Genomic DNA, 27,412 nt, shown 5'->3' with positions numbered 1-27,412 from the left:
ACCTCCCTGATGCCATGGTCCTCTTTGAGAATGAAGGACAAACAACAACAACCATTTTCAGCTAGAACTCATAATCGTTTTCCCTTTGTAGACTCACTGCACTGCCAAAGTTGATCAGTGATAGATTTATTGTAGAGGAGTAGCCTGGACCAAATTCCTGACCATCCCTAGGAATCTTAAAGCCTGCAAATTTGGGGGCCAGAAGAAAGGCAGGCCCACTGTGCTACAATAATTGTATTCTTCTAGTTCCCATGAAAGTAGGTCACATTCTCACTTTGAAGACTCAAGCTGCTGAACATTATAGGTTGGCTTTTGGTTACCAAATTCTTTGGTAATTCCCTTGTTTGGCAAAGGACTTTGATCTAAGTGTCCATTTGTTTATGTCCTATGATGCTCCCAAAGAAAGGAAGTATATCTAATCTTTGTTTATCTTGCTTCAAGTGGCTTGGCCCTGTTCATTGAAGAGGAGGATTAAGAGTTCTGCTTTAAGAGTCACAAAATAAGTTTTGGGGCTAGCCCTAAAGTTTTCTTTTTCTATTTATTTTCAGGTCTGCATTCTCTCTCCCAACTCCTATACCACTACCCCACACATACATTAAGAAAAGAAGAAGAAAAAAACCATTATAAACATGTATAGTTAGGTAAAACAAATTCCCCCATTAGCCATATTTTTTAAAAAATTCTTCAATTTGCACTCTGAGTTCATCACCTCTCTTTCTGGAGGTGGGCGGCATGTTTCATCATGAGTCTTCTGGAATTGTGATTGCTCATTGTGTTGATAAGAGTTTCTAAGTCTTTCAAAGTTGTCTTTATAATATTATATAAATCATTCTCCTGCTTCTGCTTACTTCATTTTGCATCAGTTCATACAAGTCTTCCCAAGTTTCTCTGAAACAATCAGTTTCATCATTTCTTACAGCACAATAGTTAGCCCAAAGTTTTCATGCCATTTTCTTTATTCCACATCTTACCCTGGTCCTATGTTTTATGGAATGGTAATGGGGAGCACAGAGGCCAAATGATACTTTCAGAATTGCTAGCACCTGGAGCTGCAAGACATCCCAGAAATCTGAGCTGAGGGCCCTTTGTTTTCATCTTTAAACCGCATTCCTATTTTTATGTCAAAGCCAAAAGATAGCCTATAATTTACTACCTCCTTATCACTGGACAATTGTTTTAGAGCTGAAAGGAATCTTAGATGTCATCAACAACAAGAAGCTGAAGCCTGGAAACTTAGATGAGTTATCCAAATCTTACAAGTAGTAAATAGTGGAACTGATTGAATTTTGAGCCCAATTTGAGCCCAAGTCCCAAGCCAGAAAGCTCTCTCCATTCTGTCACGTTGCTTCTTCTAATCTTCCTCCTTCTTGCTCCATCTTCTCTGGGCTCTAGCAATGGAAGTGTAAACAGTTAAATGGCATAACAGATAGAGCATTAGGTCTAGACTCAAGAAGATCTAAATTCAAATCTGGTCTCAAACACTTATTAGCTCTGCAGTCCTAGGAAAGACCTCTTGTCTGCCTCAGCTTCCTCATCTGTCAAAGGGAGATAATAATAGCATCACTTCCTAAGTTGGTTATGAAGATAAAATGAGATCATATGTATAAAGTGCTTTGCAACCTCAAAGATCTATATAAATGTCATGTGAACACCTCATGTAGTTTCCTTTGGCGACTTTTAAATAAACCTTTACAGCAGAGGCCCTATCTGCTGTATATGGGCTAGAAAATGTCGAGAATTTAGGAGTTACAAAAAAGGTCTTGACATTGAATTGACCATCTTTAGCAAATGAGTAATCATAGGAAATAGAGTTGTTTATTATTTAAAAGAAAATTTGATTTAAAACCTTCTGTAAATCTCTTTTGTAGCTGTTATTGACGATCGCCCTATCAACTACTGTGCAACTGGCCTCCACAATTGTGACATCCCCCAGCGGGCACAGTGCGTGTACACTGGTGGCTCCTCCTACCACTGTTCCTGTTTGCCTGGCTTCTTAGGAGATGGGCATGCCTGCCAAGGTACACAAAGATCCTTTTTCTTTCTTCAATTGGTGCATAAAAACTAATACAAAGCAATGTATTTTAGCTTAGGTTCCTGTGGGAAAGTTCCCTGGTGACAGTAAGTTCTCTGCCCACCCTGACAACCCTTTATAAGGTCGAAAATGGCTATTATTTTAACTGCATAGGATAAGAAATGTGTGTTCAATTTATTTGCCTTCCTTGAGTATAGTAGTTGAGAATCTGTCTATCCTTATGCAAATTAGTATTTGGATCTTGAATGCCACCTAAATGAGTGGATAAATAGCAATTATGTTGTCTTTTTTGTAGCTAATGTTTTTAAAGTGGAAGCACAAGATAAAATTTAAAACTAAATGAATGGAAGCTAGGATTTTCAAGGATGACACCCAGATGAACTCAAGGTCCCTTGAAGATCTATGCTTCTATATTTTGCTTTATCTTAAAACCCTTAAGGATTCCTTTAAAGGTTAACTTCAGCAAAATGGCATATGAGCACAGTGCCCCAAGTGTCTTGATATACAACACCAAGTGCACCTTTCCAGTAAACTGATTTTTTAAAATTGATTCTATGATGCAATCAGATCTGAATTTTTGGCCACAGATTCTGTTTATCTGTTTGCTTTGTTACACAAAAGATTTAAATTCAAGGGGTAGGAGTTTGGAGGCATACGAGGAAATGATTAAGGCATAAAAAACCAAAAGACATCAATAAAAATTCTAACAAATAAACACAATGAATACATGGATTTAGAAGATCACTTCAGAGATACTTTATCTTTATTTCTAAACTGGTCTCCAATTATAAGTGGCCTCAAACAGTTGAAATTTCTCGTTCCTTGAGCCTCTTTGTTAAGTAGTTACTGATCAGTAAATTAACGCTTTGATTCACTGTGCAAGTAAAATAATGAAAGGATTCCTTTTATAAAGTGAAAAATCTTTGAGACAAAAAAAGAGTCGTCTCCCAGTTCCCCACTCATAGTTTTCATAAACTGGGTTTAGCAATTTCCTTAAAGAAAATCATCCTTGTTTATACTTGAAATATAGTCCTGTTAGAAGGAGATCAGAGAGATGTCATATGTTGAGAATTAAGGCAGTGAGTTCTAGAGCCTGCTGAAGAGCTACTTCCTCTTCACTGTAATGAATGATTTCACTCAGGCTTCATTGGTAAGTGGGTGGGGTGGGGGTGGGGGAGAAGAAAGAGAACAAGCATTCGTTAATGCCTATGTGCTAGGCACAATGCTAAGCCCTTTACAAATATTTCCTCATTTGATCTTTACAACATTCTGGGAGGTAGGTGCTATTATTATTATCCCCATTTTAAAGATGAGGAGATTGAGGCAAACGGAAGTTAAGTGACTTACCCTGGGGTCACCCAGCTAGTAAGTGTCTTAGGTTAGATTTTAACTCAGGTCTTCCTGACTCCAGGCTCAGTGCTGTATCCAGTGTACCACCTAGCTGCCTAACTGAATGATGAAAAGAAATCAGATTTATCTATGATATTGTGCTTTGCAGATGTAGATGAATGCCAACAAAATCGTTGTCATCCAGATGCTTTCTGTTACAACTCTCCGGGCTCCTTTGTTTGCCAATGTAAGCCTGGATATCAGGGTGATGGTTTCCAGTGTGTTCCAGGAGGTAAGATTTGGAGTTGCAATACAAACTTAACTGTTACTGTTAATTTTGATGTTGAGCGTTCACTAAAGGGAATGGAGTGGGGGCGGGGGACAGGCTGAATTTTTTCCCCCAAAAATATAGAGCGTGGGATTCGTGACCTTCTTCCCCTCCACAAAAAGAGGTGAAATGTCATCATCATTATCAAAGATTGGTTGGATACTGTACTAGATACTGCAGTTTAAATAGTTTTCCTTAAATTAGAGGTGTGGAAGTATTGATTCCCAAATACTGATATTGGCAAGAAAATTCTGAGGATGTCATGGAAACCGGAATTAAGGGATTCTAATCAGCTTCTAAATGAAGGGAAATCTTGAAATGAGTTTTGCTGAGTTCCATTGACTATGTTTTGGATACCAGATTGATTTTAGTATGTTAATACCATCACTTTCTCTACTTTTGCTTATGAATTTGCATTGCACCCAGGTAACACTAGAGTTGACTTTATGTAAAGGCAGAATTTAATATTAATTGACTAATTTAGATAATTCTACCAGTAGAGATGTGTTTCTTTGAAAATAGGCTTTATATTCTGTTAAAATACAAAATATCCCTGGCATATGCCACATTTTAAGCTTTATAAGTTAGTTATACCTTAATGTGAATAAGTTTTTCAGATGTTTTTTCTGTTGTTGGATTTTAAATTTGAATTTTTTTCTATGGACATGCATTTATTTTCTCTCCCTCCCACATCCCCAACACCAACTGAAACAAAAACAAAGCTTTCATAATAGACATACATACACACATATGTGTATATGTATAAAATATCCCTCATTAGCCATGTCTTAAAATGTATGAGTTATTTTTCTTGAGCCCATCATCTGTCTTGTTAGGAAGTATATAGAATGTTTCATCATTGGTCCTTTGGAATTATGGTTGGTTATTGCATTGATCAGAGTTCTTAAAATGTTCGTCTTCATAATGTTGTTGTTATTCTATAAATTGTTCTCCCAGTTGTGCTTACTTCTTTGTAACATTTCATACAAGTTTTCTCAGATTTCTTTGAAATTATTTCTATCCTCATTTCTTACAGTGCAATAGTATTCTATTACATCAGACTCCACAATTGGGTCAATCAATCCCCAATTTACACCAAAAAGAGCTGCTATCTATAGTTTTATACACATGAATCTTTTTTCTCTTTGATTTCTTTGGGGTGTAAGTCTAGAAGTAGTATCACTAGGTCAAAGGGTATGCACAGTATAGTGATTTTTTTAGGACATGGTTCAAATTGCTTTTCAAAATGTCTGGTCCAGGGGCTGCTAGGTGGTGGATAGAGCACTGGCCCTGAAGTCAGGAGGACCTGAGTTCAAATCTGGCCTCAGACCAAACACTTGACACTTACTAGCTGTGTGACCCTGGGCAAGTCACTTAACCCCAATTGCCTAAAAAAACACCCCAACCCCCCCCAAAAACCAAACCAAAATGTCTGGTCCAATGCATAGCTTTATTAGTAATGCATTAGGGTGCCTAATTTCCCACATTCCCTCCTACATTTGCCATTTTCATCAAGTTTAGCAACATGAGGCAAATGTGCTTTAATTTGCATTTCTCTAATTCTTAGTAATTTAGAGCTTTTTCTCTCTCTTTTTTTTGGCAATTGGGGTTAAGTGACTTGCCTAGGGTCACACAGCTAATGAGTGTCAAGTGTTTGGTCTGACGCTGGATTTGAACTTAGGTCCTCCTGACTTCAGGGCCAGTGCTTTATCCACTGTGCCACCTAGCTGCCCCATTTGGAGCATTTTCTCGCATGGCTTTTGTTGCTTAGATTTCTTCCTTTGAAAACTGCCTGCTCATATCCTTTGATCATTTATCAATAGGGGAATGGATTTTATTCTTATAAATTTGGATCATTTCCATATACCTTGGAAATGAGATATTTATCAAAGAGTTACTGCAAAGATTATTTCCCCAGTTAACTGTTTCCCTTCTCATTTTAAATATTCTGGTTTCATTTGTACAAAAACTTTAATTTTACACAATCAAAATGTCCATTTTATCTTTTGTTGGTAGATTTTTTTTTAAATGGGGAAGGTGGCTACAGCTTTGGAGCAGCTAGGTGGCACAGTGGATAGAATGCCAGGCCAGGGTCAGGAAGACTTATCTTCTTGAGTTCAAATCCAGCCTCAGACACTTACTAGCTGTGTAACCCTGGGCAAGTCACTTAACCTTGTTTGCTTTAGTTTCCTTATCTGTAAAATGAGCTGGAAAAGGAAATGGCAAACCACTCCAGTATCTTTGCCAAGAAAACCCCAAATGGGGTCACGAAGAATTGGACATGACAGAAACAAATGAACGACAACAAAGCTAGAGCTTTAAGAAAGTGAAGGAAAAAAGAGAAGAAAAGGAAGACTGAGGATCTCAAAGTTGGTTTGCTTTACGGATTTGCACATCATAAGTTATGGAGGCTAGCTAGGTGGTGAAGTGGATAGAACACTGAGTTTGGAGTCAGGAAGACCCGAGTTCAAAGTTGGCCTCAGATACTAACCAGCTTTGTGACCCTGGGTAAGTCACTTAATCTCTGTCTGCCTCAGTTTCTTCAACTGTAAAATGGGAATAAATAATAGTACTTACCTCACAATGTTGTTACGAGGATGGAATGAGATAATATTTGTGAAGTGCTTAATATAGTGCCTGGTACATAGTAGACAATAAATACTTGTTTCCTCCCCCCAAAAGTTGTCCATTGTCTAGAGACTTTTGCTACATCTTTAGATATCCTGGCACAAGTATAAACTGAGTTAAGCGCTCCAAGTTTTCTATGGAAATTCTGTGATTAGTAGCCAGGATTTTGAATTTCACTTTGCTGTTGCTCTTGGTCAGATACATCTTTGCCACTTTGAATGCCTTAACTGTGAAGAGAAAATCTTCTCTGTCCTTGTTCTTATTAAGGTCAATAACCACAGCTAACTGTTGCATGAAAAACTTAATTGAGGGTTTAACTATATATTTTTCTTTCTTTTTTATTCAGGTCTGTTTTCTTTGGCCGTAAGGAAATTCTAGGTTAATTGAAACCAAATTTATCTCTGACAGACTTTCATGGAAAATATGTGAAGGGACAAAAAAATGACCTCTAACATCCTTCCTTAGCTCTGGTGCCGAGTTAGTTATCTCCTCCCTGAGTTAGATGATAGACATATCTGAGGTAGACACAGTCAGCCTTCAGAAGGATTTGTTAGATATGCGGGTATGCACAGAATTAGCTCTGGAGGGGAAAATTGACCTGTATGGTCATCGTCATGGTGACTAACTCTTGCCTTCATTCTTATTTTTTCCAAGTTAACAAAATAGCTGTTGTCATGGTGGCATTTTAAAGATTTAATTATACACACACACACACACACACACACACACACATATATATTTGTTACATTTTAAGTTCTGAACTGTCTCCCTCCTTGCTACCCCATCCTGCATTGCAGAAGGCCACCATTTGACACAGATATAGATATATAGATATATGTGAAATCATACTCTGCATAGTTCTATTTATCAGTTCTTTCCCTGAGGTGTGTAGCATCTTTCTTTATGGGTCCTTTGTAGTTGATTTGAGTATTTACAATACTCAGAATAACTTGGTCATTCACAATTGTTCTTCAAACAATATTGCTGTTACTGTATACAATGTTCCCTTGATTCTGTTCATTTCCCTCTTCATTATTTTTGTGCAAGTCTTTCCATGTTTTTTTAAAATCAACCAGCTCATCATTTCTTATAGCACAGTAGTATTCCATCACAATCATATACCGCAACTTGTTCAGCCATTCCCCAATTGACGGGCATCCCTTCAGTTCTTGGCCACCACAAAGAGATCTGCTATAAATATTTTGTAACATAAAGGTTCTTTTCCTTTTCCCCTGATCACCTTGTGAAACAGACCTAAAAGTGGTATTACTGGGTCAAAGGATATGCAACAGTTTTATAACTCTTTGGGCATAATTCCAGATTGCTCTCCAAAATGATTGGATCAGTTCATGATTCCACCAACAGTGTGTTAGTGTCTCAATTTTTTCACATCCCCTCCAACATTTGTCATTTCCCCCTTCTATCATTTAGTCACATGGTAGCATTTTTAATAAAATGCCTGCCTGAAGGGGTTCTGAAAAATAGTAACTCTTAGCTCCCCTGCTTTATCTACTAGATAAACTATCTGTAACTCAGTAAATAAGTCTTAGAGAGTTACCTGAGGTTCAGCAACTCACCAATGGTCACATAATGTAGTAAATGTTAGGGATGGATTTAAAGCTAAATCCTACTAACTCAGGGACCATTCTCTATCTTTTATACCAGAGGTTTGCAAACTTTTTGGTCTCAAGACCCCTTTACATTCTTAAAAACAAAGAGCTTTTCTTTTAGATATTAGAAACTGATAAACCAGTAAATTTTTAAAACATTTATTTAATTCATTTTAAAATAACAACAAATCCATTACATTTTTACATAGATAACATTTTTAATGAAAAATAGCTGTTTCTGAAACAAAAAATAATTGTTGAAAGAATGGCATTGCTTGACATATTTTTGCAAGCCTCTTTAACGTCTGGCTTAATAGAAGACAGCTGGATTCTGTATCTGCCTCTACATTTTATCTGTTACTATATGTTGTTTTGTTTAAAGTATATGAAGAAAATCTGGCCTCACACAGATATGTAGTTAGTAAAGGGAGGAATATTTTAATAGCAGGTAGTATTTAGTATTATTATGAAAAAAGTTTTGACCTCAGGGACCCTCTGAAAAGATCTTGGGGACTCCTAAGATTTCTCAGATCTCTCTTTGAGAAGGACTGCTATCTCCTTCCGTCTCTGTCGCTCCCCTCTCCTCTCCCTCTGTGTCTCCTTTTCCTTTTCTTCTCTGTGTCTTTCTGTGTCTGTCTCTCTGTCTCTTGTTTCTGTTTCTGTCTCTGCTTCTGTTCACCTTTCTCACTCCTTTCATAACTAGATAGTACTTCATGTATTATCTATACCAATCAGACACTTCTCAGACTACAAAACAGAAGCAGCTTAATGTAATGCCCAGAGTACTGGATTTGGAATAAAGAAGACCTGGGTTCAAATCCTGCCTCTAATATTTACTATTTGACCTAAGCACCTACCAGGTATTATAAACAGCTATTCTCATCTCCAAAGTTTAGAACATTGAAATTATAAGCTTTTAAACTCGGCTACTTTTCCTGGGAGGAAAAGGCTGCAAAATCAGTTTGTAGGCATTTGTATCCCTTAACCTCTCTTAGCTTTGCTCTCATCTGTTAAATGAGGGAAAATTATACTTGTAGTACCTACCTTCAAGGTTATTGTGAGGCTCAAATGAAATAATGTATGTAAAATACCTTGTAAAATATAAAGCAGTACATAAATATTAGTTAATACTACTAGGTCCAGTTCTAAATTATGCATTATTCTCTAAGCCACAGATGAAAACCAGCCTTGTTATTTAATAGTCTTACCCTCATAAGTTCTCATTAATCAAAACAAAATGTTAAAAATAAATGTCTATATACCTAGGATAATCAGCATCCACAAATTTTGCACTTTTATTTTCAAGACCAGTGCTTCTAAAATGAAAATTTAAGTTTAAATACATGAGTTCTACGTGCTATCTGAAATGTTTTGGTTCTGCACAGAAGAATTTATCCCAAACAAACTTTTCATTTCCTAAATTGCATGGAAGGTTTACAAGTCTGCCTAGGCATTCTGGAAGTAGTCAGGTTTTTAATAATGTACAAGGTCATCAGAGTTTGAGCTACAAGGATCTAGCAGCTCTTTTCTTTTATGAACGCTTCACTTATGCAGTTTAAAATGAAACAGATGTCAGATTTTTGCTTCTCTCCTTGCACCCCCTGAAGACTTTGTTTACCAAACAGAAATAAATCCAGACATGTAGGCATAGGAGCTGTAATGGGAGAACAGGGAAATGTGACCAGTTAAAACTTTTACCAGGATTGTTGGTATTTTGAACCCTTCCCACTGGACAAGTTGTATCTCTGTTGTCTTGCTCCTTGTTTGCCATGTTTCACTGGTGATGCCCAGTGGATATAAACCTATCCATTTCTTCTAGGGGAATTCCATGGCCAAGAGCTTCTCCAGAGCCTCATAGCTAACTATAGTCTTGGAGTTGGAGTAGGAGTGGGGTTGGGTGTTTGGTTTGCAGGAGGAGAGACAGACTATGGGAAACCATGGTAGGGTTAATCATGAACATTCCTGATAAATGGATGGGTAGAGAGAGCTTTTTGTTGTCAGAACAGGAATCTTCCCTCTCACTCTGCAAAAAGGACAGATGTCAGTGACGCTGACAACTCACATTGTGGATTCTCCCCACAAAGGGGAGAACCAGCTTAGTTTACCCAAGAAGTATGTGAAGTAAATCCATGGGTTCTTATAATATAAACTGATGACAGTCAATGATAAGGGAAAAATTGTTTATATAAATGACTACTTCCTGGCCATCTTCATGCTGTTATGCTCCTGAGCTCTAGCCTCCACCTCTGACTGGACACTCCAAGCTCCTCTTCTAGGTCTTTCTGGCTTCTGATTTGCTAAGTAATCACTGTATGTAGTCTGGATCCAAAATTGAGCAAACTACTCCCCAGCTGTCTTCATGCTATGCTGCTGTGCCTCCCTCTTTCCTGATCCAGATCTGAGAAAAGCAAATAAGTCCACACTACCAGAACATAACTCCGTGGTCACCATTTTTTTTTATAGGTGTTGTATTCCTCTGTTGGAATGTAAGCTCTTTTAGGGCAGGGGCTCCCTTGCTTACTTGTGTTATGTCTACGTCCAGTGCTAAATATAGTGTCTGGCATATAGAAAGTACTTAATAAATGCTTTTCCATTTCATAAAGCAATTTATTATTCTTTTTTGGGTATACTGTGAGGTAAACACTAGTGCGTAAAGCCCTTGATCATTTTGTGAATGACTTGAGAATCAAAGAAAGAACCCTTCCTGTACTTGCTGCCACTTGCACAGAGTATTATGAGTAGCTGTTCTCAATCCCAAAGTTTAGAGACCTGGAAATTACAAATGTTCCAATTTGGCTGATGTACCTGGGGTGAGGGGGGGAAGAGTTATTACAAAGCCAATGTCTAGGTGCTTAGGCGACAGACTGATAGACCACATGAGTTTATAAAGAACAAATTTAGTCAGATTAACCTAATCACCTATGACAGCGTGACTGGGTGGATTGATTGGAGGGGATTCAACAGTATTTATCTTGACACTAGTCAGGCTTGGTTAGAGTAATCTAGGTGAACTCCAGCACTTCTGGTAGTCATACAACCAGTCTGAGGGTTGTGCCTTAGATGAGATTACTTGTGGTTCAATAATAGAAGGGATCATAGGGATTATGTAATTTACTCACCTCATTCAAACCCAAATTTTTAGAATCCAAGACCAGTGATCCTGGGGTATATCTACAATGCTGTCTCCAGAAGGGCATTTAATATATTGTTCTAATGATTTTCTACTAAAAATATCCTTGGATATTCTTATTTGAATACTCCTAGGGGTCTGTGATCATAACAATATGTATATTCACTCTTGTTGTTTGTTGTGTTTTACAAATTACAACTTATCTATACTTTTTTATACTCTGCCACTCTTATTTCTATCCCCCATAAATTGTCCACAGGAAGATTAGCCAACGTCCTGGGGGACCTTCCTGGAGTTCTTTTGCCCTGACATGTATACTATGTAACATTTAGGCTGCCCATCTATTATGCCTCACTCTCCACGCATGACCAGCTCACTTCTTTTGCTGGTCACGTATCTCCTTTAATGGTATCTTTCTTACCATGTTTTTTGTCATTGGTAGTGTTATTCAGCCTTGTAGGTTGCCATTTGGGATTTAGAGTTTTTCTGAATGGGAAGTCTCAGCTTGAATTCATGGATTTCTTCCAAACCACAAAATTATGGGTCAACAATTTCCCTAAAACTTGTGCTGGTCCCTCTCTGAGTTAATGTACTTTGCCATAATTGTAAATTCCACGTTGGGAGGTGGAGCCCTTAATTGTCTTTAATCCCAACTTCAGTGCTCACTGAATCTTAATGGGAAAAACCCTCCCTGCTACTTCCCAAGCTATTATAATGAGGAAGACACTGTGTACAAAGAGAACTGAACTCAATTTGAGTTATGCAAGAGATTATCTATAATAAAAGGAATAAGTAGAAGTATGTACTATATTCCTATATACATATGGAGAACATTTAAAAAGCCATTGACCCATAAATATATGCCATTCCTTTGATCAGTCAGCCTAGAAAACCAGTCAAGAAAGGAAATGAAATTATTCTGCTATAAGCTGTTCTATATGAACCCATGCTGACTCTAAATGATCTATTTAACTTTCTAACAGCTCACAAACCATTCACTCAATGGTATGTTTTAAAATTCTGTCAGGAACAGAAGACAAGTATAATGGTCTTATCTTTTTTGAAAATGGAGATATGTGTCACACTTCAGCACTTCTTTAAAAATTTCTACCGATAATGGTCATCTCAGCAATCATACCTATAAGTTGTTGCAACACCCATATGTATCTATATCCCAACAGTCTGGGATATGGGCTATCCAGGCCTGGAAACTTGAAATCTCCTGACCTATCTTTGGTTTCAAGACCTGGGCATCATCTTTATTGTATCCTTTCCAGTCCCAAAGACCATTCTTTGTTGGAGAAAACAGAAACAAACCCAACATCGGATAGTTCTTTTTTTTCATCCTTTGTTTATCATTAGCCCAAACACCATAAGTAGGAGCTCTGTCTCTCCTTTGATGGTCTTCTTTTCCACAACTTAGCTCTTAAAAAAAAGGTCCTTTTTCTTGTCCTTGGGATTTGTCACACAATTCATTCTGAGTGTTGGCATTCCTGACATCATTCTTACAGGACTACATCACCCTTTCATTTCATTCTGAATCTCTGCCTCCATCTTTCTTCTGTATGTGTCATTTTAAAAATCCAAGTTGGTTGATGAGTTCCTTATATAACTATATCATTCATTTTAGACAGTTCTACCATACTACCCCCTCATCTGAATCTGTTATGTTTGTGTCCTTAGAATTTTGTTCTTAAAAAATAACTGATTCTATTTCAACTGACTTCTGTAGCAGTATTTTAGGTTATGGGATTCTACCTATCCCTTACCTGGAGTTTTTGAAACCTTCTCCATAACTATAGTGCTCATAAGACTATGATTGCTTTTTCCACCTTATCTATCATGAACTCTATGATGATGTAATTATTGCCTCCCTAAGTTTCCATAATTTCTGACTTAGTAATTAGTTCCTCCCTCTTAGTCATCATCAGGTTCACAATCATCTTTTCTTATCTCCTCTTGAATAATGAAATTATTATTAAGACAAACCAAGAATTTTAGCAGAAAGAAAACACCAGTTAATATTGAGTTAAAGTCTCTCATCATTAGTACACTACATTTCTGTTCCAGGTTTATCATTGGTTTTCTGAACTCATCATCCATTTCTCCCTTCTGTCCAAGTGATCTGTAGTATAATCTCACCACAACATCACTGCTGTTTCTCCCAATATTGTACCTAATTCAAAGATTGTTTACCATGCTTTGCCATTCTAGATTGTGGATTTCCTCACATAAATACATTTTCTTGTATTTGTAATGCAGTGCTGCTTCACTACCACTTTCATCTATTACTTTGATTAACATATATCTTTCTTCTATCAGATTCTAGTTATGGAATCATAATAAGCCTCAATGATACTTATGAGATCATATTCATAGTAAAATCTTTAGTTTGTAATTTTTTCAGAAAATTGCATAACCTTAATAGATTTACTGTGGAGGAAGCTGTGGGGATTATTACAGGAATTCTGTTAGGCAAGCTCATGCCTTAGGACATCTTAGTTTTGAAACTCAAATGTGGCACAGTCTGTGCATCAGCTTTTACATGGTCTGATAGCATAGATCCTTATTGATTACAATGTAGTTATGTGTTTGGATGTTTATTGAATATGGACTAAATTACTATTTTCCCAAAGTTTATTGCTTTTTAAATAAAGTCAAAAGCCTTTGTAGTGGGCTAAAGAACACTTAACTTTTTTCTAGATATAATTAACTTATTGCTACTGATACCACCAAGGGTTTCGATGTAATGGCCTCATGTCCTTATTAAATAGAAGTAGAATCTGTGGCCCAAAATTAAATTATACTTTTTTGATGAGTTCACAAAAGTTTATTCAATGATCAGGAATGGACCCAGAATTTCTATTAACCATCCCTGAGTGATCTTGGGCAAATCTCTTAACAACTGAGCCTTATCTATAAAAGGAGAGGGTTAGACAAGGGATCATCTCTGATGTTTCTTCTGGCTATAAATATATGATTCTGTGAACATAATGACAGTAAACATAATTCTAGGGACATAAGGAATCTATGATTTCATCAGCATAGGAACTTCTGCTCTCCATGGGAACATCTTCCACCAATGCAAATTAAAACCCAGCTAAGATTTAGAAGGTAAGATCTAGGAAGTTGCCTGAGATGCACAGCATTTAAGTGACTTGTTCAAGGTCCAGAATTGATATGCTCAGTGATCTGCTGCAGCCAGAGTCTTGAATACTACAACTTCAAGAAAGGCAAAAACTGTTAACAAGGGGAAAAGAGAGACTGTATATATTAGATTGGAGAATGTGGCTTATACACTACATCTCTGTCATATCTACCCAAAGTGACATTAAGTAGCCATACAATCACTCAATTGTTGAATTCAATTAAATTGATTAGGAATTAAAAGTCACTCTGAGAATTAGTCCTGTAAGAAAATTTCTACAATGGAACTACACTCATTTACAAATTTTATTTGCTGCCACGAAGAACCAGTTAATATATGGTACATAGAGGTAGCACAGTCTAGTGGTTAGAATGCTGAAACTAAAGTGAGGAAATTTCATTTTCCTGGGTTTTTAAACCTGCCTCTCACATTCATTCATTATGTGTGACCCTGGGTAAGTCACTTAACAGCAGTGCACCTCAGGCAGCTCCCTAAGTCTCTGATCAGATTCATTAGCATACAACTAGAAGGACTGGACAGTTCAATTGATACAAAAATATTATAATATTATTTTGAAATAAATATTTTCATCCTGTAATCTCTATTGTACTTGTCTCACAGATAAAAATCAACAACAAAATGCACTGCATCAATTGATGTGGTTTAGTCCTTCAAGACATTCTTAAATTCCAGGGCTTCTACTTCTAGTGAAACAGTTGTGCTAAGGGAAGCTGGTCATAGATTGAATATCTGCAGAATTTCTCTGAATTTTACTGTAAAATCAAAGATGTGTCCCCAGAGGGAAAAACAGAACAAAAAAATCAGATCGTTGAAAACTTTTGAAAAAGTTTGATTTGTTTTTTCTATTGATTGAATTTCTCAGAATAAGGGAAACCTCTATTTGCGAAAGTTGCAAGTTTTTATTGGGAAATATTTAATCAATTAAACAAAATCTGTCCTCTGGCCTTGGATTTATGCATTTCAGAAAGAGACTTTGTGTCTGGCTGCCTGTATTTTATTCAAGCACCACTCTCTTCCAAAATGGATACTTTTTGAAAAAGTTTCTTATTGTGGTTTCATGAAACCACTAATTTTATCCATCTGGTATGGTATAAAGACTAGTGAAACCTAATCTGATGGTATTTCAGAATGTTTGTTTTTACTGAAGTAAAACATTGCCAGATTGGAAAGCATTAAACAGTGATAAGATAATCCCCCAAACTTCTCTGGGAAGGCCAGGAAGGACTTTCTCAAGCTGAAAGTTTTCCATTTTCTGTCTGACTTTCATCAGAGTTTATCTCTCATAACCATCAGCTCATGTTTGACATGCACATTAGTTTATTTATCTACATCTCATTTATGACTTCCTCTTCTGTTTCTTTTACCCTTACCAGATGAGTAGGTTTCCACTCCTGTCATAGGGGGATAACAGTTCTTTTACTTTATCTATGAAATTGCTCTTAAGACAAATGAGAGAACAGGTCTAATCAATTTATTCTTTTGTTCAGTAACATTTATTAAGAGCCTACTGTGTGCTAGTAGAATGCTTTCTAATCTTGAGAAGCATTTTGTTGTTGTGTTTCAGTTGTATCCAACTCTTCATGACTGGGGTTTTCTTGGCAAAGATGCTGGAGCGGCTTGCCATTTCCTTCTCCAGCTCATTTTACAGATGAGGAACTGAAGCAAATAGGGTTAAGTGACTTGCCCAGAGTCACACAGCTAGTAAATGTCTGAGGCCAGATTTGAACTCAGGTCTTCATGATTCCAGGTCTGGCATTCTCTCTACTGTGCCACCTAGCTGCCTCACTTTTGTATTTTTATCTCTAGTGCCTAGCAAAGATTTATAGTAGGTTTATAGTAGGTACTTAATGCCTATTGATCAGTTATGCGCTAGGCACTGTCCTAGGAACTGGGGTGACAAAGACAAAAACCTCAAGAAGCTTTACATTTGAGTATGGGGGAAGCACAAAATGTACATAGAAAATTTAATTAAAATATGTACAAAATAATTTGGGCCAGCTAGGTGGCGCAGTGGGATAGAGCACCAGGCCTGGAGTCAGGAAGACTTCATGCACCCTCAGACACTTACGAACTGTGTGACCTTAGGCAAGTCACTTAACCCCTATTTGCCTCAGTTTCTTCATCTGGAAATACAGGTAAATAAATAGTAGGTAAAACCTACTTCCCAGGCTTATTGTGAGGATCAAATGAAATAACAGTAAGTGCTATGTAAATATAACCTATCACCATTATTGTTATCAATTTCTCAGGAAGGGCACTAGAAACTGGAAGGGGTTAAGGATAGGCTTCCAGTAGGATAGGACAGTTAAGCTCAGTTTTGAAGGATGTTGGGGATTCTATGAGAGAGGTGAAAAAGGAATGAAATCTTAAGTCTACTTCTTATCCCTATCATACTAGGAGTTTAGAAAAGTAAACTAAGATTGTCAGAAAGTTATGTGACGTAGTGTAAAGCAGAGGTGTCCAATTTGGGGCCAGCAAAGTTCTGGAGTGCCCAAAACTAGATTAAAATAGGATTGGGAAATGTTTAACAAAATAAATAAAAATACAGTGCAATATAGATAATGTTAATTTGTGCTTTTCTAAGTCAATATGTGGGCAGCTAGTAAGGCAGTGGAGAGAGCACTGAGCCTTAAATGAGGAACACTTATCTTCCTGGGTTTAAATCTGGCCTCAGACGCAGACACACTAGTTATGTGACCCTGGGCAAGCCACTTAACCCTGTTTAATTCAGTTGGTTTTTTTTAGGCAGTTGGGTTAAATGACTTGCCCAGGGTCATACAGCTAGTAAGTGTCAAGTGTTTGGTCTGAGGCCACATTTGAACTCAGGTCCTCCTGACTTCAGGGCCGGTGCTCCATCCACTGAGCCACCTAGCTGCCCCCTAACTCAGTTTTCTTATCTGTAAAATGAGGTGAAGAAGGAAATGGCAAACCACTCCAGTATCTTTGCCAAAAAAACCCCAAACTGGGTCATCAAGAGTTGGATACAACTGAAATGATAACAACAACAACAGTTCGTATGTACCCACAGGATCTGTTTCTATTTGAGACTGACATCACTGATGTAAAGAACAATACTGAATTTGGGTCCAGAGGATCTGGATTTGTAATTAGAGCTCTGATATCTTATATAACCTATGAGACCTTGGGCAATCCACTTCTCAGGACCTCAGTTTCCTTATTCTGATTTGAATGATGAGGTGATTTGACTTGGTCTGTGAGGTAACTTATAAATACTATCACATAATTTATGCTAGGGCTTGAAGGGTTTATATAGGCAGAGAAGAGGAGAACTGGTAGGTAGGGAGCATTAAGGGCAGAGATAGGGAGATGAAAAGAAGTACGAAGTATATAATGGACGATTGTATGCTAATGCATAATGAAGAGACACTGTAGCAGGAAAAATAAAGGTGTTGTAACACCTCTCCTCCCTGCCCCTCAATTCTCTCCAGGCTCTTGATCTTCCTGAGCTCGGATTGACTCACGCATCCCTACCTGTGTCCCATCCTGGAAAGTTGAGATGGTTCTCCAGAAGGATGGCTACAACTTCCTGTTGGGGCCTGGTGTAAGGCAAAAATACAAGACTATACTCACAATTTTAGCTCGTGAACCCCTTCTGGTTTGCTAGCAATGCACACAAACCAGTCACAATGACATCATTAACTCTTAAACGTGAAACATTAAATAAAAGCCCAAAGCAGGAATTATCAAAAGAAAACAATCCATCCATCCAACAGTCACACTCTTACCAATGCTCAAAGGCTTAAAGAAACATAGCAGTGAGACATATGAACAGGAAATAGCATGCTTATGATTACTATATGAGTCTGCATTTCAAGACTGGCTGTCTATGGTTTCTTTGGGGATCAGTTTGCAGCACATGTCACTCATTTCTTTTTTGAGCTTCTCTGCTGTTCTGCTAGATGGAGACACTTCTTTGCTCCTCTCTGGACAGTAAATCAGTGTAAGCCACTCTTATAGCTAATAGTAGTCTTAAGCCTGAGGCATGCAGAACTTCCTAGGTCTGCTCTCTTGTCTAGGCACTGAGGTAACAAGTCACTCTTTCTGTGAGAAGCAGTTCCCCTATATCCAAATACATATTCAGGTCATTGCTGTTCATTCATTTCAGACTCTTTATGATCCCATTTGTTGTTTTCTTGGCAAATATACTGGAATGGTTTGCCATTTCCTTCTCCAGCTCATTTTATAGTTAAGGAAACTGAGGCCAACAGGGTTAAGTGACTTGCCCAAGGTTACACAGCTAGTAAATGTCTGAGGCCAGATTTGAATTCAGGAAGGTGAGTGAGTGTTCCTTACTCCAGGCTTGGCTTTTTATCCACTGTACTACCTTGCTGCCCATTATTGGGGTCAATTCTTTATAATTGTTGAGGGCTTCCTCCTTCCCCTTCCTCACACCTTAAATCATATTGGGCAGTAAAGACAATGTAGGCAAGCTTCTAAAGGTTTCTTCTTTCTCAAGGTATAGATAGTAATTGAGAGCAAGGCAGCTTTTCCCAGCTAGCTCTCATTCATACATGCCATTTTCTCTAAACAGCTCCTGGCACCAAAGCTTTCTTCAAACAGATCAGCTCCCTGCATCAACTGCAGAGCCCATCTGACTGTGTTCAGCTCACATCAGCTTCTCATCTCCATGGCTTCTGCTGCTCTATGATAAGCTTCTTTTGTTAGCTTTTCTTAAGTTTTCTCAGCTGGCTTCTTAATGACTCTCCTGACTGCAATCAGGACCTCTTCATGTGAAGTAATTTACTTCTGAGGTTGAGAAACTCTAAATCCATGTTTCTGTCAGATATATGCAGTAGGAAATTTTTTTCCTGATCCACAGACAGTTCATTGAATCAGAATTTCCTAGCAATAACCTTCAAAAGCCTGGAAAATAGTCACATCCAAATTTGTTGCTGAGGAACAATGCACCATAGCTACTGCTACCTTCAGTTAGTACCTTTCCTTCTGAGGAGCAAGCTTTGCTTTTTGGTCTGCTCACAATTTTATATATCTCTTCTCAAGCACTTTTATCTAGAGGGCAGCTTTTCTCTTAGGTTCCCTTAGCATTGTTTGTGTTTCTCCTCTAGACGTTTTTCTGTATGTTTCAAACAAAATATCCTTTTTTCTGTCCCTTTGAATAAATAACATGTCCACAGGAAAAAAAAGGCAGCCCCTCACACTAGTATGATTCTAGTGTGTACACACAGAGATTGTTGAAAATATCTTGCTGCCTTAAGGACTTAGCAGGCAGTGATTATTTCATGAACCGTGCAGATAATAATTAATGTTAAATAGCATTTTATGCTATGTGAATGTCTTTCCTGTGAGGTAGGTGGCAGGAGTATCATCCTTATTTTACAGATCAGGAACCCAAATATTTGAGCAATCATGATTTGCTTATGGTCATACAGCCAATCTCTGAGATGAGATTCAAACCCCAGTCTCTTGCATCTAACTCTGATACTCTACTCTTCCTCAAGAGAATGTGAATAAGTCAAATATTAGCTTTCCTTTATCATTTTATCAACAAGACATGAAGGACCCATGTTCTTACCCTCTAGTCCTCAGTGGAAAATTCCCCCACGGATTGATGGTGACCCTCAGTTCAGAGGCAAGGAAAGCCTCATCTTCATTATCAGCCTTTCAACTCTTATCTCTGTGCTTCTCCCCAGACCCTGTACTTTAGGCAAAAAGAGGTCAGTCCAGTAAAACTGATGATATCACAATGTCCCATAAACACACTTGAAATTCCATTTCCTGAGTCACAATTGAGGGGAATTTTTTTTTGTATGTAAATATGAGACACAACATTTAGCAGCATTGCTACCTAAATTATAATTCCAGATTTTTTATGGTGGCCAAACATCACATTAACTCTAAACTTTTTTTTAAATCAACTTTCAACCATTAAGAAAGAATAAATCACATTTCCTTGACAACTTAGTTGTAATTAACCTATCCATATAATATGTAGAAAGCCTCTCACTTTTTAGTCTAAAGACTATCTAGTCCAACCCCCTTTTTAGATTTTTAAAAAGATTTTTTTATCTTTTTAATGTACCTCCACTTCCTTCACATTGAACCCTCCCTTGTGACAAAGAAAAACACTTACAATAACAAACAACAACAAAGACAACAAAATGAACACATCTGCCAATGTGTAAGTTCTCTTTCCTAGTCTAGTGCAGTAATCCACTATGACGGCAATGTCATCATCAATGACACTGACTGAGCTCCTGCCATGTGTTTGAAGCACTCCTGATAGAAAAGACTGTAAGACACAGAAATAACAACAATCAGGTTATGTCAATCAATGATTAACAGTTAAAGAGATTAAGAGAAGATATGTTTTATTACTATTTGTTCTCTGTGACCATCGTGGGTTTTTAAGTTACTCAGAGTTCAGCCCCTTTCAGTGATAACAATCCATTCATTTTACAGAGGAAAAAGGTGAGCCTCAGAAAGATTAAGTGGTTTACTGGGGTTACACAGGTAGCAAGCAGGAGAGCCGGGATTTGAACTCAGGTCTTCTGACTCCCAGTTCCAGTGCTCCTTTCATGAAACCACATTGTTTCTATGCATTAGGGGAGATTCTAAAAATGACAAGCTGGAAAATGGGAATGTATAAGTGAAGGTGCAAATAAAATGAGTGTGTAACTGTTAACATAGGGGTAGATACACATGTGTGTCATCAAAGCCTTCATCTTCCTGCTTTTGAGTATTGGGCCCAGTGATGAACTTTATATATCTGTCCTCCGACAACCAGCCTGATTAAATTCAGAGAGGTTCATCACTAAATCAGCCATGGGGAGATCCTTTTTCTCCCATAGTAACTCTTCAGTTGTGATCCATTAAATCAGAGAAGTTGTGCTCTATGTCTTAAAAGAGTGGTCCATATGTACTCCCTTCCCTGAATGGGTGGAGGGTTGATGATATACCAGTGTCATCATCAGCAACACTGATTGAGCCGTGCCATATATTTGAGCATCATGCCAAGCATTCCTGATTCAAAAGTCTATAAGATGCAGAAATGACAGTTTATGTCAATCAACAACGGATAGTTAAAGAGATTAAAAGCAATGTTGACCCTCTTATTCTAAGTGATTTACTTATTTGTGTCTGTTTTGTGTGCTCTTTCCAAAGCTAGTATAGGGGAAGTTTGTTTTAATCCAGTTTTAAAATTAACTTAAGGAACACAAACAAAGTTATCACTTGACAGGCTCAACAACTCAATCCTCTTGCTGTACCAATGGTACCTAATGAAAGTAGCAGTCATGTTAAATAGGTCAAGAGCAGAAGTATTAATACAAGCTCAATAGGATCATAGATTTGGAGCTGGAAGGGACCTTAAAGATCATCAAGTACAACTCCTTTATTTTACAAATGAGGAAACTGAGGCCCAGAGAGATTAAGTGACTTGCCCACGGTCAGAAAGCTGTTAAATATGTGAGTTGTTGTTCAGTTATTTTTCAGTATGGCTGACTCTTCGTGATCCTATTTGAGGTTTTCTTGACAAAGACACTGGAGTGGTTTTTTCTTCTCCAGCTTATTTTACAGATGAGGAAACTAAGGCCAACAGGGTTATGTGACTTGCCCAGGGTCACACAGCTAGTAAGTATCTGAGGCCAGATTTGAACTCAAGAAGACGAGTCTTCCTGCCTCTAGGCCCAGCACTATATTCACCATGCCACTTAGCTACTCTACTAAATAGCGGAGCCAAGATTCAAAGCCAGATCCTCTGGCTGTAAAGCCAATGTTCTTTATCAAATATCCCAGTTCTCAAATGGATCTGTGACCTCTTAAATTTGGATGTTCATTTCAAGTATGTAACTAGTAAATGTCTAATGGTAGAATTCATACGCAGATCTTTCTGATTCCCAGTCCAGTTCTCTACCCATTACATCAGGTTGGCTCTAAGACAAATATATGGAATAGGATTAACCAGTTATTAATTAAGTTATTAAATTATAATTAACCAGTTATTAGTGGACATTGGCCTATAGGACACTGCTAAAGAAATATATGTGTATTCACATACATATAATTCAATACTTCAAAGACTTTTTATTTCATTGTTATGGGTATTGCCCACACCTATACAAATCACCCATCCCCTTCCATAACTTAGTAGATTTTGTGAGAGTTGTTGAGGCTGAAAAATTCAAAACCCTGCAGTCAACCTGGTGATGAAACTCTCTAAACTTTATTAGGCTGGTTTGGGGATGAAAACATGCAATTTGTCACTGAGCCCATGCTCAAGGGCTTTCCAGAGGTTTCATTATCTGATGTAGTCCTCAAGAACTCAGAGAACTAATGAAAATCCGATTCCAGCACTTCATAATCTCATGAAAACAGCTCCAGCTTCCTAAAAGCTGTGCCAACTAAGTCTAAACTGCCAGATACAAACTGGAAAGGCCTTGAATAGCAAGTGACTGACTTTTTATTTGAGGAACTTAATGTTTAAGTGATTCAGTGGATGCACGATCTCATAGGGATGAGGGGGAGAGGGTATTCCCCATCAGTGCCTTCTTATTCTGTGGGATTTTTGCTTGCCTTCTCCCCTAAATCCTCCAGAGAATTGACCCAATGTGCTAGGCCCTTTTTTTTTTTGGTCTGGGATTTTTTTTTGCTTTTTGTGAGTATCAGTCCTCAGGTTATTCATCTTTTGCTATCCCTAAGTTTTGTTATGCTGACTTTGAGTCGCCTACTTTCTGTTCCAACTCTACATTTCTGTGTGACATCCTTTACAGCACATAGGTCATCACTGGAAACAATCTTCAGCCTAGGTGAGTACCTACTCACCTAGAATCTGAGTACCTACTTAGGTAAATTCTCATTACCAGAAGGCTGGCTACTAGGTGACATTAACTAGCCCATAAATACCTTCCTGCATGGAAGGGAGCTGTGTTGGTGAACTATTACCCACATGATTGAAAATTATGAAATTTTGAAGGATTGAAGTATATAACATATATAGATTTTTCATCCATTGAATGCTGATACTAAATCTATATGAAATATACATTTTGAGTCTTTGTAAAAATTATTTTTAAAATGTCTTTCTGTTCTTATTACTGTGCCTCTATTTGGATAAATATCAGGAAATTGTTGCTTGTCCATGAATCAATCTGAGAAGATTTCATGGAAGAGGACTTAAGGGGCTATTTGAATGATTGAAGGGGGGACATCTCAGATAACTAAACCTAGATTGCAACTTAGGAGGAAAATAATCTGATGAAGAGAAGTTTAAGTGCTTGTGAGATTGTTCTGGCTATGGAGGACTTGATATAGAAGGTGAGGACTTTAGGCAGAATTGATGCTTACTTCAAGGAATAGCCATCACAGGGATTTCAAAAGAAGCATGCTTTGTTCAGAATAATGGGCTGAGAAGACAACTTTGGCAGAAAGGATCAGTTAGGAAAAGTGATAAGGAGGAAGATGTTATAATAGTCCAGTTAAGAAATGACCAGAGAATAATCATCCTACTAGGTCTTAAGCTCCTACTATATTAAAACATCAACAACTTCTTATTAGAATGTAAACTCCACAAAGATCCCATCTCATCTCAGTTTTGCTCCTCTCTCAGGGCCTACCACAGTGCTTTGCACACAGTTTAACATTTCTTGGATTTCATTGAATTGAATGATCTACAACTTTGAAAGTAGAGAGGGAGGTGCCCATCAGTTGGGCAATGGCTGAACAAATTACAGTCTGTAAATGTGATGGAATGCTATTGTGATGTAAGAATTGATAAAGGGGATGGTTTCAGAGAAACCTGGAAAGACTTATATGAACTGATGCAGAGTGAGTTGAGGAGAAGCAGAACAATTTATGTACAATGACAACAATATTGTAAAGACAAACAACTCTGAAAGACTTGGGGGCTTTGTTCAACATAATGACCAACCACAGTTTCAGAAGACTCATGATGAAATATGCTGCCCACCTCCTGGTAGGGAGGTGATGGCTTCAGAATGCAGATTTGAGACATTTTTTGGACATATTTGGCCAATATGGGAATTTGTTTAGCTTGACTACATGTGTTTATAGGGATTTTCTTTTTCTTGCTTATTGAATGCAGATGGAGCAGGAGGAAAAGAGGTAGAAGGGAGAGAAAGCAGATCTTCATTTGAAAATAATGTAAAATTTAATTTTAATTTTATTTAAATAAGAAAAAGTCAGAGAAAAAAGACATAGACAAAAGAAATATATGTAAGAAGCAATGGAATAGAATAGTGGGATGAGCACTGGACAGAAAGTCATAGATTCATATCCCAGCTCTGATATTTGCTAGCCATGTGATACAGGACAAATCACTTAACCTCTTAGTCTCAGTTTTTTTTTTAAAATCTGTAATATTAAGATAATAATACTTGTAGCTTCTGCCACATAGGTGGTTGTGATGTTGAATTAGTATATATGAAAATTTTTCACAATTATAAAATGCTAATATAAATTTCAATTTTATTACTTCTGTGTATTTTTAAACCTTAAAGTGGCATATAAGTGTGAGTTTATTATTGTTTTGTTATCATCATTATCATCATCATCATAAGTGTTATAAATAAAATAAAATTGCTTGCCTTTTCAAGGGGTAGGGATAGAAGGGAGGGAGAGAATTTGGAACTCAAAATTTTTAAAAAAGATTTTTAAAATTCTTTTTACATGTAATTGGGAAATATCTAATGAAATAAATGAAAATAATTTTTTAAAAAACAAAAAAAAAGTTATGTGTGTTATAACAAAAGAGTTAACTCTAAGACCAGAGAGGAAACCCAGTCACGTAGGGTGGTTAGGAACTAGGACTAGGGCAGATAGGGAAGGGGAACTGCTTTGACTGTGTCCTTTTTAGCATTAATGGGTAACAGTCAGGCCAAGATGTCTTGTGGACATAAGGTATAGAATATGTATCTCTCTCACGTGTTTCCATTGACTGTCAAGCAGTAGTGTTTCTGTGTGCATACATACATCTGTTTTAATTGTCAGCCCGGTTTCATTATCAGTCAGTCATTTCTGCCAGATGTTCTAGCCCTACAGTGGCCAAGCTGATCTCTTCTCATTACTCCATCTTTTTTTTACAGATTGACTAAGCATGCTTACACGAAAACCATTGCTTAATAGTCAGGGAAGTACATGAGAGTTCACCAGCACCACAGCTGATATTCATTTTAAGCACAGCAGGAGACAGATAATTAGCTGCAGGTCACAGACCATCAGACTGACACAGTAAGAATTGCCAGTCAGCTTTTAGTAGTTTTATGTGGGGTGGTACTAGGCACAAAGGATACGGAGACAAAAATGAAATCATCTTTCTTACAGTCTCTCAGGGAAAACATGTGTCCACATAAGTAGAAAGAAAGTATATGCAAAGCAAATACAAGGTAACAGGAAGTGATTTGCATTATTTAGCAAATGGTGGAGATCTGGGAAGAAAAAAACAGTCTTATCCCTTCTTCCGGCAAATGAAAGTATGCAATTCTCTATATTGGGATCCTAGCTGTCTAACTGAGGAGCTCCTTGGATAAATGTCAGGCACCTTAATCTGATAAAGGAAGAATATACAAATATCAGGAAAAAAATCATTTCACATTTTGTCACCAGTACGCTTGATCTTGGTTTGATGCAATAAATGATTGTTAAATTGAATTGAATTGAATTGATTTACACAATCAAGAGCTTGTGACAACACAAGGCAAAGGTTAAAAGAAAATTTCAAAATCTTTTTTTTTTAAACCCAGACAACAATCAGGCTATAACTATAATGCTTCAATTTGGAAGAATGGAAACTTTTTTTTCTGTGCTCAATAAAAACACAGATTGGTTATTAGCAATGCTAACTACCACCTTTCTTCTTAACTCTTTAACAGAAGTAGAGAAAACCAGATGCCAGCGTCAAAGAGAACATATTCTAGGAACAGTGGGTGCCACAGACCCAAGATGGCCCAGACCTGTAGGACAGTTTGTTCCTGAATGTGATGAACATGGACATTATGTACCAATGCAGTGCCACCACTCTAGTGGGTACTGTTGGTGTGTGGATCGAGATGGCAATGAGATTGATGGCACCAGGACCGGCCCTGGAATGAGACCCCCATGTAAGTTGTTAACTTTAAAATCAGGGGTCTTGTGTGAGAAAACTCCTCATATCACACAAGTGAACCTGGTTTTATCAGGCTATGCAGTAGAAACTAACACGGTTCAAATGACTGCTGACTTTGGAATCAGGGGGACCCAGAGTCAAAGCCTGACTCTGTCACTTACTACAATACTATGTGAATGTGCACAAGTTACTTAAGTGTTCTGTGCCTTAGTTTCCTTTTCTGTAAAATAGGGATGATCTTAGACTGGGTGATTTTCGATATTCCTTTCTGTACTAAATTTCTAAAGCTATTGTACTGTACTAAATATTCTGAAGCTGAAGCTTCTGTGTTGTTTTAATTCAGATCTAATTAAAGACAAAGCCCCATTTCAGTACCCACCAACTGTATTTATCAGATGTTACAACCCTGAACTGGTACTCTTGCCAAGCCTACCTCCTCTCACTCACCCTCTCCAACTAACCTTTCCACCAGCACTATTCACAAACTGTTTGGTCTCATTCTTAAAAATTATTGGATTATACCAATCAATATTTACCATATTGAAAATTAAAACATCTTAGTACTATTGTAAAAATAATTTTGACCTTACAGACTCCCTGAAAGGGTTTTGAGGACCCGTAGATGTCCCTGGACTCCTCTTTAAGAACTGCTGCTCTACATAAAAATGTACATACTCATGGTGTCTTAAGAAAAATTTCAACTATAAAATTATCTTAAAAAGTCTAAGTGTTCCTGTCATTAGTATGCCCTTTAGCTAATGAATTGAAGGATTTTATTTAGCCCCTGGTTTTAGATATTCACCTTTCTGATCCTTCTCCCTCATTGTAATTGGGATTAGTGATAGTATTCATGCTAAGGGCTCCCTGTTGTGAACTTTCAGAAACTAAAAGCCCAGGGTTTTAAAATTCTCTTCTACTACTCTGATAGTCAGCAACTCTGATCAGAGTATATAGATCTGTAGAGCCTGGTTTAGACCTTCACCTCATGACTTGCTTGCTCAGATGAGTGGGAGTTGATAGCTATAAATCACTCAATAAGTGATTTAATGTCATTTGTTTGGTTTTTGTTTGTATCCTAAGACCTTT

The 27,412-nt window shown here is 37.5% G+C and overlaps 1 protein-coding gene across 1 annotated transcript in view; it reads left to right on the top strand.

Moving 5' to 3' along the window:
• Positions 1–27,412, top strand: part of NID1 (nidogen 1) — a 108,980-nt gene that overhangs the window by 62,592 nt on the left and 18,976 nt on the right. Inside the window, exons 11-13 of the mRNA XM_021000400.2 lie at positions 1,869–2,018; positions 3,531–3,653; positions 26,094–26,321. Coding sequence (XP_020856059.1) covers positions 1,869–2,018; positions 3,531–3,653; positions 26,094–26,321 — 501 coding nt within the window. The remainder of the gene's footprint in view (positions 1–1,868; positions 2,019–3,530; positions 3,654–26,093; positions 26,322–27,412) is intronic.

Source organism: Phascolarctos cinereus, unplaced genomic scaffold, assembly GCF_003287225.1.
Source record: "Phascolarctos cinereus isolate Bilbo 61053 unplaced genomic scaffold, phaCin_HiC Scaffold_5;HRSCAF=322, whole genome shotgun sequence".
Classification (NCBI taxonomy): Eukaryota; Metazoa; Chordata; class Mammalia; order Diprotodontia; family Phascolarctidae; genus Phascolarctos; species Phascolarctos cinereus.
The sequence above is the reverse complement of the archived record's forward strand: the minus strand, read 5'-3'. Positions and strand labels throughout refer to the sequence as shown.